The sequence below is a fragment of the Seriola lalandi genome, unplaced genomic scaffold (genome assembly GCF_002814215.2).
Source record: "Seriola lalandi dorsalis isolate HSWRI2012SDOR001 ecotype SW California unplaced genomic scaffold, Sedor1 jcf7180002054688, whole genome shotgun sequence".
In the NCBI taxonomy this organism is placed as follows: Eukaryota; Metazoa; Chordata; class Actinopteri; order Carangiformes; family Carangidae; genus Seriola; species Seriola lalandi.
Window position 1 is genome coordinate 2,127,148 of NW_019525241.1, and position 17,930 is coordinate 2,145,077.

Below are 17,930 nucleotides of genomic sequence, written 5' to 3' on the forward strand. Positions count from 1 at the left end.
CCCTAACCCCTCCCTATACCTAATTCTGACCTGAACCCTCTGAACCATCAAACCTAAAACTCAAACTGGACCTCACAAAGACAGAAGCACACACACACACACACACACACACACACACACACACACACATTCACACTCAGATAGAAGTATGTTTGGAAATTAGCAAGGGAAAAGTGCACTGGATGAATTTGGCAGTGAATTCTCCATAGTAATAGCAAGGATTATATGGCTACAGCAAGCTGTGTGTGTGTGTATGTGTGTGTGTGTGTGTGTGTGTGTGTGTGTGTGTGTGTGTGTGTGTGTGGTGCCAGGCCATCTGTGGTTCTGGCTGGCCTTTCCAGTGTGGGAAGGCAGGTCTTCATTCAGTCTCTGTCTTCTTTTCGTGGATGGTGCAGCTGGGTCCACTTGGAGAGATAACTGGAGATAACTCAAAGTAAATTAGAGGGAGTCTTCAGGCAGCCATTCTATTGGCTGAGAGGGACAAAGTCTTCCCTCTGGAATTAACATCTCTGGTTTGATTTCTGTTAAACTAGGTGGAATCTTCCTGAGGCATAATGATAATAATAATAATAGCCAACCATCGTGTCTCATCTTATTTCTAACCAGCTCTTGGACTTTGTGTGAGATTATTGTTTGGTTGGGTGACAAAACTCATTTAAACCAAGGTAGCTATCTCTTTAATATCTCTAGGCATATTAGACCATTGTGGACTATGTTGAAAATGAATAAGCAGGGCTGCTTCTTGGCAAAGGATTTGTATTCGTGCCATGCACGCCTCAGGATGTACACTGAAATTGAAATGTAAATTGACAAAAATGACAAGACATTGCAAAAGGCAACAAAAACAAGGCATGCAATATTAAGACAACGAAAATGAAATGCAAACTGTAAAATAGGCAGCGCTTTCTGCAAAATAGATAAAAGATTGAAATAACACTATGTTAACTAAATTTACTGTGCTGAGCTGAAATATATGCTAAAAAAAAATATGTAAATTGAGAGTGTACTGGAGAGAGTAGGGGAGATAGGGTGCTGTATGGGTTCCCTAACCTTGGTTCCTGGCAGGATCCGCATTCACAGCTCTATTGGCATGGGGTAAGAAACTGTTCCTGAGCCTTGGTGTACACTTGTTTTAAGTCTTCCAAACTCCAGACTCCATTGCAGAGGTGATAAGATTCCCTCTGGACCATCTAGTGTACTGATCCAGCAAAACAAGGAATGCTGGGACAATGGTGCTTTTAACAGACCTTGTTCTTTAGAGTCTTTAGAGTCTGTAGAGTTTTCTTCACTGGCTTAGGTGATAAAAGCGCTGCCTTGCCTTCTGTAAGTACAGATCAGCCAGCTTGGTTACAGGTCACCAGTCTAGCGGTGACGATGGTATATATAAACATCATTCTCATGTAGCCACAAACTACACACTCCTCATGGGAAATGGCATCACCTGTGGGTCTGTTGATGGTACGTGAAAGCTTTTGCTCAGTTGATTTTCCAATAAGAAAATGTGACACCTGTGATACCTTTCCACTCCAGTATTTTAAGGCATTAATCTGATGGTGGAAGTAAAGCAGTTGTTGTCTGTTTCATTCTGGATACTACAAAATGTATCGTTTTAATTCCTAGAGCGTAGAACTGTCTTAATAATGGGGAACCTCCTTCAAATGATATTCTACAAAGCTGTGGCTTTCGGAGTCTTTTCAAATGAGATGGACAGAGAATTCCCCATGCTGTCATTGTGAGTTTCCGTCCTTTACTCACTGAGACCAAAAGTAAGCAAGTCAGAAAGGTCTGCATTACCAGTAATGTCCAAGGATACACTGGTTGGCCAAAAGGTGGCATATTGCTGCCAGAGTTGGAGCAGTTTAGGGGATGGACCTTTTAAGTTCAGAACAAGGACTTTGAAGACAGTACTTGTGTCTCTCCTGGGAGCAGAGCACGGCCTCCCCACACTGTGAGCACTGCCAATTCTCCTGGATGCAGAAAACACTTGGGTCCATCTTGTGCTGGGATCACAGCAGCTGCAACGCCCTTCAATATGTTAACGTTCTGACCCACGAGTATTCAATAGTTATTTATTCATTATCCTCTTAGGGTCTAGACAAACGAGCATTCACATTTCACCTTATTAAGAGTTGCTAATTAACCTAAACCTGCATGTGTTTGGACTGTGGGAGGAAGCCTGGAGGAAACCCACGCAGGCATGAAAAGAACATGCAAACTCCACGCAGAGAGGCCCCCCAGGTACAGTAAGTTTCTCCAGGGCCACATTTTGCCACGATGACACACACACACTGCCTCACAAGGCAAAAACCAATACCAGCCACATGCTGTCATGGCTGATAAAGATTCTTATCAGATTTTGAAACAAGGTTTTGCAGTACTCACTTCAGGAGAAAATTCTCCGATTTTGAAATGTCGAAAAGATATTCACACTACAAGCATAAAAAACAATGCACGACACCTGATGTTTGTAATATTATACAGTAAGAAGGAGCTCTGCACCACCTTTACATTTTCTCTCCCTCTCTTCCCTCCCTGCTGTTTGTGTGTATGGTTATTTTTTCTTTGAAGCCACATAAGAGGCTGAGCCAGTTACTGGTACATTTTTCAGAGGCATTTTTGTTCCACAGCTGTCATGTGAACTCATAGACCTACTCGTTATCTCATGAAGGATTTCATTTCAGAATAACTTAAATCCCCTCTTCTTCAGCTTGTTGATGGAAGTGACATGATTGTCCAAATTTTTAGCACTGAACACTGAAATGATTGAGGTGAACCCAGCGAGTCTGCCGGCAGGTGAGGTACAGCTCTACCGGCCAAGAAGAGACTGTCACAACGGTTAAATGAAGCGCCGGTTACTGGATGACACATGGCGGTGCATGGAGGAGAGCTGAGGCGATGAAAAATAAGGAGGAAAATCAAAGAAATAAATCAAAGCAGAGCAGGGGATCAAACGGTTGGAAATAACAAAGGAACAGCAGAGATGAAGCCGTGAAGAGGAAACAAAAAGAGAGAGGAGGGGGAAAAGCAAATAAAAGTAGAGTATGATGCCAGGCAGTTAGGAAGGTGGCCAGCAATTAGAAGTAACAACCCCCTCAACTCCGCTGGAAACCACACTGATGGTTGTCTTTGTGTCATTAGGTGATGCATTAGCCACGAATGTTGCACAATAGAAAGCTGCTCATTTTACAGGCAGCATCATAATTTACAGGTGAATCAGTGTTTCCTCTATATGTATAAATAACTGATATAACTGAATATATATATACTGAAATAACTAATAACCTGGACAGAGGAGAAGATAATGAACAGATAAACTAGTGGATTAACAGAAAAACAGAAATGGACTGACACTAACAGAAACTAATAGATGAACAGATATCAGACCAGGGGAATGCTGGAGAAGATATGGGGGGGGGGGTTTGCCTCATAATACAAGGGTTTAGTAAGAAATCAATAATATTGGCTTCTACCAAGCTCTGAATGTTGGACTGATGTCTTCCATTATTGTTTCATTGAATTCCTTTAAAGAAAATTGACAGTATGAGAAAAATCCCTTTTTTTTCAGTCATCCCAGCTACCGAGTATTTATCAGGTAAATATGCGACACTGAAGCCTCAATCAGACTGGAGTTATTTCTCTATAGCGGAGGTGGGTGATTTCAACATTACCCGAGCTGGTCAGTGATTTTAATCCTGTACGGAGCGCATATGCTGTAATTTCTTACCCTTACCCCAGTAAAAATGACAGTCATTGTTAGCTACTGTTTTTCTGGTCCTCCTGAAATTTAAACAGCCTCCATGATTTCCTTGAGGAAAAGGGGCTTCTATGCCCTTTTCTAAACAGCTCAATATTATTATATACAACACTATTATTGGAGTTCAGTGTGAGTTAGGCAGGCGAGAACAGCAAATTTGTTAATAATCGTGGTGCAAGGTGAGAAATGAGCCACTGTTGCTAGGTAGCATTGTGCTAGCTCGACTGCCCCTGCCAGTCGAGTGACCCTCATTTTGCATGTCACAGGAGTCCGTAGAGAGTTTATCCAAGCTACCTGACACCCCGCAAGATGTATCACATGAAAGTTACTGATGATGCCACGTGTACCTTGTGTACAATAAAGACCCCTGTTGCCCAATTATGGCAGTGTTGCCCAATTCTGATGGCAGTCATATCAGAGACGGTACCTGCGGCCATACCTGTTTTGTTCCCAAACGTCATTTCCTCACTTCAGGCGCCTAAATGTCAGAGACGTGTCGTGCTTAACAGCTGCTAAGAAAATGACTGCGAAGCGGCGGAAGCCCCCGCGCGCTCTCTCTGTAAGACAGTGGGTTCTAACTTTTCTTGACGTTATTTAAATGGAGTTATCAACGTCTCGTATGAACATGGCTAAAGAGGCGAATGTGAATATGTGGCTGAAGGAATGAAAGGCCTGTTGTAATTTCTGTTTTTCTCATGATCTCTTGTCTGCTACGTATTTGATCCACATCTGTTATTCCGTTTTTTTCTTTTCTTTTCTTTTCTTTTCTTTTTTTTCTTTTTTTGTTGACTTCTTAGTTCTGTGGAGGGGGTGCTTACTCTGATGTCACGTTTTGTTCACTGCCTGTACATCATTATGTTTATGTCCATTTTTGTGGAAAGTAAAAACATTTGATAAAAAAAAAAGAGCCTATTGAAGCAATGCTGCTAAATTTGGGGGGGGGGGGGGGGGGGGGTTAGCTCGAGATAGCATCTTAGCAGATAGCAGGAAGAGGTGGAGAGTTAATCATTGGTTAAATATTTTTCTTATGAATGTGGCCAACCTCCACAGCTATACACCATCATTTCCCAGTAATGAATAATAAGAGAGATAAAAGAGCTTCTTCTCCATGCAACCAACCATAAAAGTCAACCACATTTTTAATCAACCCCTAAGCGCTGATGACTAGCTAAAAAAACATTTATAAATAGCTTACTTTAAATGTGTGTTTTGTATATTACGTAATATATTGTTTTAGAAATGAAGTAATAAAAAAAATAACATAAAATGAACCACTCTACTCCACACTCTGTGCGTTTATTCAGCCATATACGGAAGCTACAGACTGCCACAACAGAAATGACACAAAGGGGATTTTTAAACCAGTTTCAGTGTAGCTAAATCATCTGTCAATAATATCTGAACACAATTACCTCATCTATAATCATAATTAGTGCACTGCAGTTTGTTTGTGCAGATAACACCCAGGCTTTTAGCGGCCTGTTGTCTTATCATCAACTCTCAGTGTGTGCGTTACTCTCTGTAATATGACTGTAGCTTCATTACGACGTTATCAGTAGTTCTCTGTTTATGTTTGGAGATGTTCATAATGTTTATGGTAGTGTTGATGTCAGATCGTATCAGCAGCCCGGCGGTGTGTTTATATTCCTCCCCTCTATAATATCCAGGCCATTACCAGCGGAGGATTGCCTCTCTAGCTCAAAGTGCTTCAGAGTGTTTGTTTGTCGTGTGTGTGTGATATCACCACAGGTCCCCTTCCAGTCAGCGATGGTCTCAATGGCCGTCAATGAGCCCGCTGACAGCAGAACAAGCCTCTGATTGGAGCGACGCTAATCAGCACTTCACACTTCTCTTGCTCTCATTACTGCTAATGAGCCAATCCACTCAACCCAGCGAGGGGCTGCCAACTCAGCCAATTAGAGGCCTGTTTGTTCAAATAAACACAGCCATGGTGGGATAACATGGACGGCGAGGAGGCAGAGGCTGTAGGCATTATGAAATATGAATGGCCTCAGATACGGGCTTTATAGGAAAAGGAATTAACTGTAATTTGATAATTTGATCTCCTTAATTGCTTCTCTGTTGCACAGATGATTTATAATATTTAAGACAGATTGGTCATGGCTGCTGAACGTGCATGTCGCAGTGTGTTCAAGTGTGTGTGTGTGTGTGTGTGTGTGTGTGTGTGTTGGCAGAGAGTGAACAGCACATATTACAGTTCATAATGAATTGTTTTAATAAGAAATGTAACACCAGGTTTGTTTGCTGTCATTATGCTCATATCTCTGTGTCTCTCTCTCTCTCTCTCTCTCTCTCTCTCTATCTCTCTCTCACTTTCTCTCTCTCTCTCTCTGCAGAAACAGGAGAGCAGGGAGGTGTTGGTGGGAATGTTGTTTCTGGTATTTCCCTTCATTCCTGCCAGTAACCTCTTCTTCAGGGTTGGATTTGTCGTGGCAGAGAGGGTTCTCTACATGCCGAGGTGAGCGTGTGTGTGTGTGTGTGTGGCTGACCACCTACTCTACCTATCTAAATATATTTCTAGCCCTGCAGTTGTACAAAGAGTAAAAACATAACGATGAAAATTGGTTTCTTTGATACTGTGTTGGTATTTTGTCTTTGGTTTTTTTTTTTTTCAGATTTCCCCATTAACTCTTATTTTCCTAAACACACCAAAAGATTAAAGGGAACTAGTCAGACTCTGTGAGGTTAAGTTTCTTTGCTTGTAAAAAAAAACATTATAACTTACATAACAAATGCTTTAATGCATAATTAAGGTAGGTGTTGTAGGTTTGGCCGCCCTTTCTCTCAGTAATAATGACTTTGGACTCACCAAGTTAAATCCTTTACACAGTGTGTGAATGTCTTTTTCACCATCAAGGTCTCACTGTGAGAGACCCAAATTCTCACAGCGTGAAGGTGTAAAGTCTAAAGTCTCATTAAATAAGAATGTGAGAAGAGGCGACGGGGCCAGCGCTTCACACTTCCCGTACGAGGAAGGATTATTGCCATCGTTTTGGATGCGCTCATTCGAGTTTAACCTCTAAGTGAAGCGGGTTCGGGGTTCAGGATGGAGTGAAACAAACGTTTTTCACAACGTATCGTCCGACCGCGTCTGAAGGCCATTGTGTTGATATTGGTTCCAAGTGGTCACAGTCAGAGGTGAGGTGAAAGACTCAGTCATTTTGTGTTTTTTGGACAGATCTCCAAATCTCCATAGAGCTAAGTGTAAATGCATCCAAGAAGAATTCAAGGTGGATTGAGATCCAGTTGTTCAAACCTCCAACGGAGGCGGTTGAGGCTCCAAAACACACATCTAATCTTTCCTCCTCCCACGGTGTAACTGTGTTGTTAATCAGTGTGTGAAATATCCACTCACTGCCTGATTTTCTTGATACATCCATGGTCTGTCTTATTAAAGCATCAAGGAAGAACAGCTCCAGACATTTCTACATATATAATCAAATACGAGGAGCCCTGAGCTCCTGTTGCATTGATCTGATCACAGATCTGTGTGGGGAAGGGAGGCAGCGTGAGTTAGATCCATGAAGAAGATGAAACTTTGATCCCGCTTGTCGTTCATAAATACAGTTCATTCATTTGTTTGTTTGTTCGCGCCTTGGGTGCATTAGCACCTCCGTCTCAGCAGAGCAGAGACGTAGCAGATAAAACAAAGACGTTTTGACAATTTCGTCCAGATATGAGACAGAAGTGTAAACGAGACCTTGGACTCGTCATACGAGGAAAAGCCCAGGTGTTACTAACACATCAACAAGAGCTGTGTCCCAATTCAGGGGCTGCATCGTTCGGAGGCTGCATTTGAAGACCGATTGTGTCACAGCTGCGCGACTGGTCTGTCCCATTTCGTAGGCTCCCTCAAACGCATCCTTCTTTTCCTGGGCAACGAAGGCTTCAGCAGGTAGATCCTTAGTGGCCCAACCTATCCCAAGATTCATTCCGCGCCGGTAATTGAAATGACATGGCAGCAAACAACACAAACAGAGAGAGGTAGACGATTCCATTTTTAAATGTAAAACAAACAGGCATAAAAAGTTTTGGTGGAAAAAAAGGAACGTCAGTTGACACGCTTCAAGGGCGGGCACAGCTCGTGACGCAAAGTGGAAATCACGGTCTACTACGGCGACGAAGGGCCACACCTACGTAAATACGGCCCCTGAATTGACACACAGTTAATGTCTCTATTAAAGTATCCAAGTAAACCATGACAGTGAGCCAGCGTAGACAACACACGTTCCTGAAACTGAAGCGTTTAAATGCAATACAGCCATCTTTCATTTTCTGATTTACACGTGTGCTTTTCCCGCTGTGACGTGTCGGCGCGGCGCACACTTTTCAGGCAGGCTCTCCTCTAAGACATTCATGCTGCACAATCAAAAAGTAACTGTGTGAAAACTGAAAAAGAAGAAGGAGGGTCAAACCCATCGTAGTTCTTCACCTCCACACACACCGGATTGTGTCAGCCTTATGTAGCAGTTGGAAAGGTGGAGAGGATGTTGTAACACTATTAAAATATAAAGTGACAAGTCATGAAAAGCATGTGTTTTGATCACGGTGTTGCACTGTCTCAGCTGCACATGGTCAGTCAGTAATTTGGGATATTAATCATTTGAAAGACCTAATGAAGTGAAAATAACCTCGTCTGAGTGCTGGCTTGCTGTCCTTCGCTCTGTGTGTGTGTGTGTGTGTGTGTGTGTGTGTGTGTGTGTGTGTGTGTGTGTGTGTGTGGTCATCTCTGAGTCCTTACTCAGTCAAAAGCCTCTCCACTCTCACTAGAGACTCTTTGTTGTTCTCCTCTCAGTCTCTCCCTGTCCTCCTTCTCTCTGTCGGTCTGTCCGTCACTCCGTCTGTCCGACTCTCTCCATCTCTCCGTCTCTCCCTCATTATCTCACACCCTCCGTCCCTTGTTTTTTCTTCTGCTCCAGACTGAACTGTTGTCTCTCAGAGCTCAGCGTTTTTTCTTTGATTTTCCTTCTCTGTCTCTCAGATTTCATACGCAGTGAATCCTAAAGGTTTTGTGATGCATGAAGTGATGTTCCCCATGAATTATGAGGTCCTTAGGGGCTGTGGTTGACCTTGATTAGGCTTAGAGGGCCCGTGGGGTCCACACACGCTTACACAAATACTCTCACAGTGAGCAGGAGGCTTTAGCTGGAAGCAGATGCCCTCAGGGGGTAGAGCTCAGAGAAATCCCCCGACTTGATCTCGCTCAGCGCTCACTTAACCTGCATGGCTAATTGCAGTGTAACTGTGAGCAGATGCTTCTGCTGCTTCCTGAGCTCAGTTCAAAGACGCCTCAGCTCTGAGAGGACTCGGGCCCTCACACTTCTAACCTGGAAGCAGCCATTGGCTCCAGATGGTTACTGTAGGAGGCCTGATTAGCTGGGATGCATGTTAAGTATTGACAAATGCTTATTCACAATTGCACAGTTCCATGTCACCATTTCACACAGGAAAAAAAAAAAAAGAGCACCACAGACTCTGCTTTGCATCACCCCATCGTCTCTGCAGTAAATGCATAACATACACAAACAAGACTCTGCTGCTCCATCGTAGGCAGTTATCATTCAACCTAGTGTCAGCTGCTTTCAGCTCTTTATCTCTTTGTGTCTCCTACTCAGTGTGCTCACATCTACAGTCTATTAACACAGCTCAACAAAAACGGAAGAGGGAAGCCTTTTGGATTTTTTATCTTGAAAGTTTATCTCCAGGGGGCATGAATGAGGATTTCTTAGGAGTTTTTATAGTGTCTATGATCTTTATAGGGTTTCATTTTTATATTGCCATGTAGCGCAGTTGTCTGGATTTGCAGTGGTTTGGATGTATTTATGTATATTTTTGTATTGTTAAGATGACTTATGTCATTTTTTTTTCTGTTGCAGTTTGTTACCTTTTACATTTAAAGCATTTTTATATGCAAGTTTTCAACCTTTTTTTTTAATATAAGACTTTTGTGGGGGTGCACTTCTCCAGGCTTTGAACAAAACATGGTGGCACCTGTTGAACATTCCCCACCAGCCTGGGACAGTGATTGGCCTTAAGCCACACAACCAAAGGCCCCACCTCTGATGTCGCCCCATAGGCAGTTATCTATGTGTTCACACATGATTGGCTGTTGTTTTTGTTTTGTTTTCCTTTGTTTTTTCACACCTAGCTCATTTAAGAGTCACCTGTGATGTGTTTTTATGATGTTTATGAATCAAAGTCTTCTGTTCACTACAGGTGTTGCTAGAGTTTGACCTCTTTCAACACAGCTCAGTTTCATGTTTCTTTGTTTCTGCTGTCACACAACAGAGCGAGTATGAAATAGTGACTGAAACGCGGCCCATTAAGATGACATGTTCATTTCCGAGCCATTTCCAGGCTGCTGTTAAAAATCCTGATTTTATAACTATGACATCATCTGACAAAATATCCAAACACATCAGTTAAAGACAAAGACTGAGCTGTGATTTCAGCTGTATTTGCTTGTAAAACGATCACTCAGAGAGAAAGGTGGAATCTGATTCATGTCAGCTGCCGTGCGGTCAGCATAAAGAGGCGTGTCCCGACTTCTTTTAACCCTAAAAAGCCAAATAATATATGCTACAATGTCAAATATATTATATTCAGTTTCATATCTTATAAATCATATTTTTCCAAGAAGTAACTCCTGTGATTTACGCACACACACACACATACATACACACACACACACACACACACTGGCATGTTATTATTTCAGCAAGAGGAAAGGATGTGCATGCCTTTTGTGTCTAGAAGACAAATTTGTATTTAACTGTGACATTTGTGCATGTGTACGTGAGTGTTTGTGCCAGTGTGTGTGGGTGCGTGTGTGTGTGTAGCAACATAATATGCATCACTATGCATCAACAAGCAGATTGAGTTGTTTTTCATAAGAGAATTAGTGTAGGATAATCTCATTTTCTGCAGCGTTGATTCACACACTGTTTGTTTTCTGCATCACAACGGTTACACACATACACACACACACGCAACTGTGTGTGTAGCTGTATTGTATTCACTGTCTTTGTCGTCTTGAGTGTAGACTACAGGTAGTTCAGCTGTGTAGAAGTGTTTCACTTCCCCTGCTGTGTGTGACACTCTCTCTCTATCTGTAGTTGTTCTGTACTCAGTACATGGTTTTCTTTCTTCGACTCATCCTCCCGCCTCATCGCTGCTGCCGTGAAGGCCAGCAGTTGCTTGAACAAAGCATCTATTTTACTGTCAAAGCTTCACTCAAGACTTCTTTTTATTTCCCAAGTTCGCCAATCTAACTCAGCGAGCTGAAACAGTGTGAAGAACAGTTTACCATTTAACACAGTCAAGCTTAAAGGAATACTGGTACCCAAGAAGTCCAGCCCATCTGGCCCCAGTGACTTCAGGCTGGTTGCACTTACATCCATCATCATGAAAGTACTGGAGAGACGGGTTGTGCTCTCGACCCACTCACTCACACCTGGCTATGACTGTGAGAGTCATCTTTTTTTTAATTCTCCAGCGCCTTCTGTACCATCCGCCCTCTTCTGCTCAGGATTGGGGATCTCTCGCTGTCTGTCGGATAGGCCCCGATTCGCTCAGCCAGGGAGCTCCATATCTGATGTGGTCGTTAGCAACACAGGAGCTCAGATCTGTCAGTGTGTGCGGCAGGATTGGGGAGATCTTCCATTATTCTGTGGTCAACATCTGTGCCAGAGGTGCCAGCAGGATCTATAAACTCATCCACAGAACCGGAATTCATGATTGGTCAGAACCTTCGAGGACCACTGAACAAACTGCTCTCCATCATGGACCATCCATCCCACCACAGACTGCAGAGACAGAGCAGCTGCTTTTCTAACAGACTCATTCAGCTCCATTTGTCACAAGGAAGGTTTCAGGAAATCATTCCTACTGTTCAATGTAACACTGAACAACAGCTCACCTCCTGTGTGACAGGTGAACACACTGCTGCACTATCATCTGTTCTATGTACTGATTATATCATACTGCTTGTTTTTTGATTTACATATCGTATCTATCTATCAATCTATCTGCCTGTACTCCACCAATAAACTAACAATGGGTGTCAGAACAGAAGGAAAAAAACCTGAATAAAAGAGAGTAGAAACATAACGAGCAGATGCCTCCATATATGTGATCAGGGCTCAGTGGATGGTCTGATGTATGAAAATGATGTGAATCACCTACTACAATCTTCTGTGTCATCTGGGGCCTGTATTATGAAACAGGCTCAGCATACCCGGGATATCTATTCGTTATCTGGATTTCAGTGAACCTTTACACCGGCAGTCACGCTAGGTGGTCACACAACGCCGGTTATCAACTCGGTGAGTCATCCCGGGTTATCCAAATCTAGCCACGAGCACGTTCACATAAAAAGGGGGGGTGGTGTTTGCGCCGTTATGACCAATCGCAGGCACGGAGGAGGATAGTGTGTGATTAGGTCAAACATGTCTGCAACAACAGGAGGACGTTGATGTTTTCAGATATCAGAGATAACATGTAGAAGAGCCTAGAGGAGAGCTTTGGTGAGTTTTATAGATATGGACGAAACCAAGTCGTGCTGACATAACACACAGTGTAAATTTCAATAGGAGATGTAGTTTTTTTCCGTGGTCACAGAATTCCTCCATTCCTCCCTCCTCTTTCCACTTTTCTATGTTCCTGTCATCTTCTTCCGTCACACGGGTCGTCACACGATGTTTTTCAGTCTCTTGACTGAGCTCTCCTCTAATCTATGCTGTTATTTTTTCAGTCTTATCACCATTTCCAAGTCATGCGGGTCTAAGCCTTCCTTGATAATTTCTGTCTCTTCCTTCTGTCCTTTTTTTGGTGTTGTTGTTCTTCAGTGTGTATTATGTCAGTGTATCTGCACCTGTGCAGTAGTGCTGTAGGAGTGGGAAAATATCCTGCACTTTAAGCTGCACAGAAGCACACACACCTCAGTACAGTCGGCGTGTGTGTGTGTGTGTGTGTGTGTGTGTGTGTGTGTTGGTGTGTGACAATGACAGTAAACACAGATGACATTTACATAAAGTTTTTTTTTACCATGTGATCAATGTCAGGATCAGCAGCTCAAGGGATTTGGAGGCGTTGCGTTATATCATGTAGGTTTGAAGAAGAGTGTGTTGAGTAAAGACGGGACTAGAGAATGTAGGACTCCAGTAACAGAGTCATGAATAACATCTTTCTTTCCCTTCCATTTCTTTTGTTTTTCCCCCAAAACTTTCTTTTATTTTCTTCCCTTCCTCTTACTTCCCTCCTCCATCCCTCTCCAGTATGGGTTACTGTATCCTGGTGGCTCACGGCCTGGGCCGGTTGTGTTCGGTGGTTGGCCGTTGGGGCACCACGGTCCTCAGTGTGTCCATGCTGCTGCTGCTCCTGCTCTTCTCCTGGAAGACCGTCCAACAGAACCACGTCTGGCTCTCCAGGGAGGCCCTCTTCCGGTAAGGAGAAGGAGCGTGTGTGTGTGTGTGTGTGTGTGTACATCCCAAACTTGTACACACTGAATGCCTATACAACAAAACTGTACCTTAACAGTTTCAACAATTACAAGGTGATGTACAAGTAAACTTAAACCTAAAACACAATGTAGTTCAACGTTTAAAACAACACAACACCAAAAGAGAAAGCAAAGCAAGCAATAAGCAAAGGCACAGGCCATACCCTTGGTCAGCAACCCAGACTAAGCAGAATAACCAGAAGAGCCATGTCAGGTACAATCTGACACATATGGGATTAGAAGCTCAGTGGGATAGGTAGGTGTCAGGCCATAAAGAGCTTTAAACGTTAACAATAACTGGCAGTTAATGGAGAGCAGCTAAAACAGGAATGATGTGTTCAAATCTCCTCATATCACTAATAAGATTTGCTGCCTCATTGTCTACAAAACGCCAAAAGACAAGGGTTCGAGACTCTATGAGATTTTGATTTGATATGACGGATCTTATTTTAGAAATGTATCTAAGGTGTATAAAGCAAGACTGAACAACCCTCTTTACTCTAACATCAAAACAAACTTCAGAGTCAAATCAAACATCCACGTTTTTTCAATTGGTTTCACATTAGCTGATAGAGAGCCAAGATTGTTGAGATCTGAACTGAGAGGGCATGAACAGGAGAATCTATTTGTGTTTAGTTGAAGGACTTTCACCAATGTCCACCAATGTCTGTTAGCTAGACAGGCCTCAAAGGAAGCGAGACCACTGGAGTTTGAGGATTTGAGTGGAACATACATCTGAGTATCATCTGCGCAACAATGAAATAGGATGTGGGAGCAAATAGATTGACAATAATAAAGGACCAAGGATAGACACTGGCGGAACGCTACAAGTGAGATGGGCTGATGATGAGGAGGCAGTGCCAAGAACAACAGAGAGGGTTCTTCAGAGAGGGGTAAGAACACATCAGCATGAGGAGGGGGGTGCTGCACTTAAGTCTAGAAAGACCAGAGTTGAGAAGTCAGTCATTGAGAAGTCAGAATCCATAGTCAGGAGCAGGTAATGGATTACCCTAATTAAGGCGGTCTCTGTACTGTGGAGCGTTCTGAAACTAGACTGAAACTTTTCAATTAGGCTATTTATGTTCAAGTGAGAATGGAGCTGTCAGGGGGTCAGCTTCTCAAAACTTTTGGATAAAAAGGATAATTTTGAAATGGGTCTGTAATTAATGGGAAGATGTGGATGAAGACCAAGGAGTAATTATGACGGAGAGGATGTGGGACCAACTGTTTGAAACACCCCCGTTAGGAGAGATGTGGGAATAGTGTCTAATTGACAGGATGAGGATTTCATTTGAGTTCTGGTTTTAGCAAGAGCTGATTGGTTGAGAGTATTGGGCTCAGACCAATTAAGTGAAGCTTGAACATTAGGTGGAACTGAAATATCCAGGGGAGTTCCTTTGTTAAGGAAAAATTGCATCAATATTAGGATACAGCTCAGAGGGACACGGGTGAGAAGATGCGGCATCACGAACAGCACTAGAAACAGGACGGGGAAGTGGAGCATTAAAAAACCACAGCTTTGTGGTCTGATAGACAAACATCAAGAGCTAGACCCAGTGAGAGCACTTAATGAAGAGTGTGACCCTCACAGTGACTGGCCACATTCACAAGCTGTGTGAATTCAAATGACTCAATATAACAAACTAAAAACTTAAAAACTGATACAATTTGCGAAAGAGATTGGAGACCATTTTTGGAAGAAACTGGGGGGGGGGTCATTGTCCTCCAGGCTTAGCCAGGTCTCGTCGATCTTAAAGAACTCTGTGCTATGTGATAAAATCTTGACGGACAAAAAAGTCTTATTATTCTGAGACTTGACATTTAAAAGACACATTTTAACATTGGAAGTGACAGGTGGAGTGGGGAGAGCAGGAGAAGTGAAGACAGTGGGCTGAACAGCATCCAGGATTGGTTCACACTTGATTGAAATGAGGCTGCTACTGACATTTGAGTGATTTTTATTCCTACAATTTATTTGAGCCCTGTGGAGACTGGAGTGGTTGTTGATCAACACAGGAATAGCAGAGGCGCTGTCTGTGATAGGGGCCTGCAGAGAAATAGATAGATGCATACTTTATTAATCAAGAGGGAAATTCAGGCATCAGTGGCTTACATGACACATGTAAAAGCCACAAATATAAAAAACAAAAAAACAAACAAAAGCAAGAGGTAAAAAACAGAGTAAAATAGGCCTAAATAATTAAATAGCAAAAATCAGCTGCACAGCAGTAAGTCATAAAGGTAGTGCAAAATGTAAATGTAATATAATGTGCCAAGAAATACAGCTGTAAGAAAGTGCAAATGTCTGTTGCGCCCAAGGCTCAGCAGGTGAGAATTTGTTAATCAGTCAGTCAGTTTCTGTCAGTAAATATGTTGTAAATATGTCAGTCAAATAAATCAGGTGATGTTTCCCTCACCTCTGACACAAATCACTTCACACCATGTCTCGACAGATGAATGCCATCCCATAAATGTTCTTCCTTCCAAAGTGGTCAGTAAAATAATGGGAATGAAATGTTCACTGTGCTCCTCTGTAATTTAATACATGATCCAAATCGCATTTTAACCGATAAGAAACTACAGGATGTGATATGTAATAAACATGCAACTCGCACTTCCTAAGATTTCTCTAATGTCCATCACAAATAATGTCAATAAATCATAGAAAGAAGAACTTGCCTGAGAATCATCACGTTTGTCTCCATTATCAAAGTTAATCCTGATCGTTTCCCATCGAAGGGAACGCTACAAACAGCAACTGCTAATAGCTAATATAGCATTTCTTTATGGGGCTAATTTGCCAAATTGTGAACAAATATAGACAACAAAGAGAAACATAGTACATGCTTGTAGATGATGTCACTACAGCATATTTACTCTTGTGGCTTTAAAGGTCCCATATTTTACACTTTTCCTGTGTTTTATTTGAAGCGCTTTGATACTTTCACAGTCTTAATAAAGAACCTAGACCTGCTTTATAATCAAACAACACATGGACATCTACCTTTATACAATATTGGACCTAATTCATAAAACTAGTTCCTTGAATGGGTTTACATGCTGTCATTAGCATGTGTCTGTCTATCAAATTAACAAAAACATTTCTGACGTACTCCATTTTCACGCAAAAGTCAAATTTCACACTGAGCTGAAAAAGCGTGAGAAGGAAAAAAAAACTGGCAGTCGCTCTGTATTGAAGTGACAGGAGGAGCAGCCGGTTCACAGAAAAGCTGTAGGTAATTGAGATTGTAATTATTACTGGGGTTGAGGGTGAAGTATTATCCGCATACAGAAGCTTTATTCTGTTGTAGATTTAAATTGATAAAATTGCCGTACATATTCAGGATTAAAAGCGCTGACCTGTGCAGGTAATATTAAAATCATCTCACCTCCTCACATAAATCCTGTCCGAATGGGGCTACAGATTTCTCTCCTTGAAAGGTGTTTTGTCCTCACTGGGATTTTTCTGAGATGTCTGCGCCTCACTTTCTTCGGACTGTCACCATGCCTCTTCCTCCTCGTTTCAGGTCTGGTATCCAGACTCTGCCTCACAACGCCAAAGTCCACTACAACTTCGCCAACTTCCTGAAAGACAGTGGTCGGCACCAGGAGGCCATTCACCACTACACCACTGCCCTCAGGTCTGACACCACACTCAATTCAAGCTGTTTCTAACTCTGTGTCTGCAGGGGGGGGGGGGGGGGGTGTAACATGAGCAGCACTCAGAGCCTCGACGCACAATCACTGCAGTTATGTCTGTAAAATGGAAAAGCTTTGAAGAATAACACACTCTGGGTTGTGTTCACAGGAGTATAGCATGAGTAAAACACTGTAGACAGCTGTATTGATTGAAATAGAAGCAGAGATGAATGATTGAAAAAAACACTTGGTAGCAGAACAGTTCCATTAATGTTCCTGTTTAAAGTCTACAGGGTCTCTTTAATGGTTTGAACCTCATTCTGCTGCAGAGGTTTAGCTTTGTGGTTGTGTTGCTGCAAATTTAAGTTGTTGTGATGTTAATGTTATACACTTGTCCACTGTCATCAAAGTCTAAAGCACTGCTTCTCAACCGTTTCCAACTCATGGCCCACTTAAAAATCTTACACACATTTGACCGCGTAACAATAGGGAGGCTGAATAATGCCTTCTCAGAGCACTTTTTATTTCAATGATAACGATAGAACATTCAGGCCTGAACTGGAAGTTTTTCTTTTTTTTGTTTGACGAGGAGAGCTCACTTGTCGATTCAGCATCTGTCTCTGACTCTCTTCCTGTTTGATTCTTCCTCTTGCTACCAGCTATCCATTTTGATAGATAGATAGATAGATAGATAGATAGATAGATAGATAGATAGATAGATAGATAGATAGATAGATAGATAGATAGATACTTTATTTATCCCCTAGGGGAAATTCATGTGTCCATTAGCTCATTGTTGATGATAATAATAACATGATAATAACAGTTGATAATAAATAAACAATAATAATTATATTAGTCCACTTCCTGTGGCTGAAGTGTTGTATAGCCTGATGGCAGTGGGAACAAAGGATCTCCTGAACTTCTCTGTTCTGCAGCGCAGTGAGATGAGACATTTTGCTTCTGTAGCTGCTTCTCTGTCCTGCCAGATTGTTGTGGAGAGGGTGGTTGGTATTG

General features: G+C 42.3%; 1 protein-coding gene across 1 annotated transcript in view; it reads left to right on the top strand.

Moving 5' to 3' along the window:
- tmtc1 (transmembrane O-mannosyltransferase targeting cadherins 1) overlaps positions 1-17,930 on the top strand; it is a 146,595-nt gene that overhangs the window by 94,553 nt on the left and 34,112 nt on the right. The window contains exons 8-10 of the mRNA XM_023423025.2: positions 6,112-6,233; positions 13,051-13,218; positions 16,802-16,915. Coding sequence (XP_023278793.1) covers positions 6,112-6,233; positions 13,051-13,218; positions 16,802-16,915 — 404 coding nt within the window. The remainder of the gene's footprint in view (positions 1-6,111; positions 6,234-13,050; positions 13,219-16,801; positions 16,916-17,930) is intronic.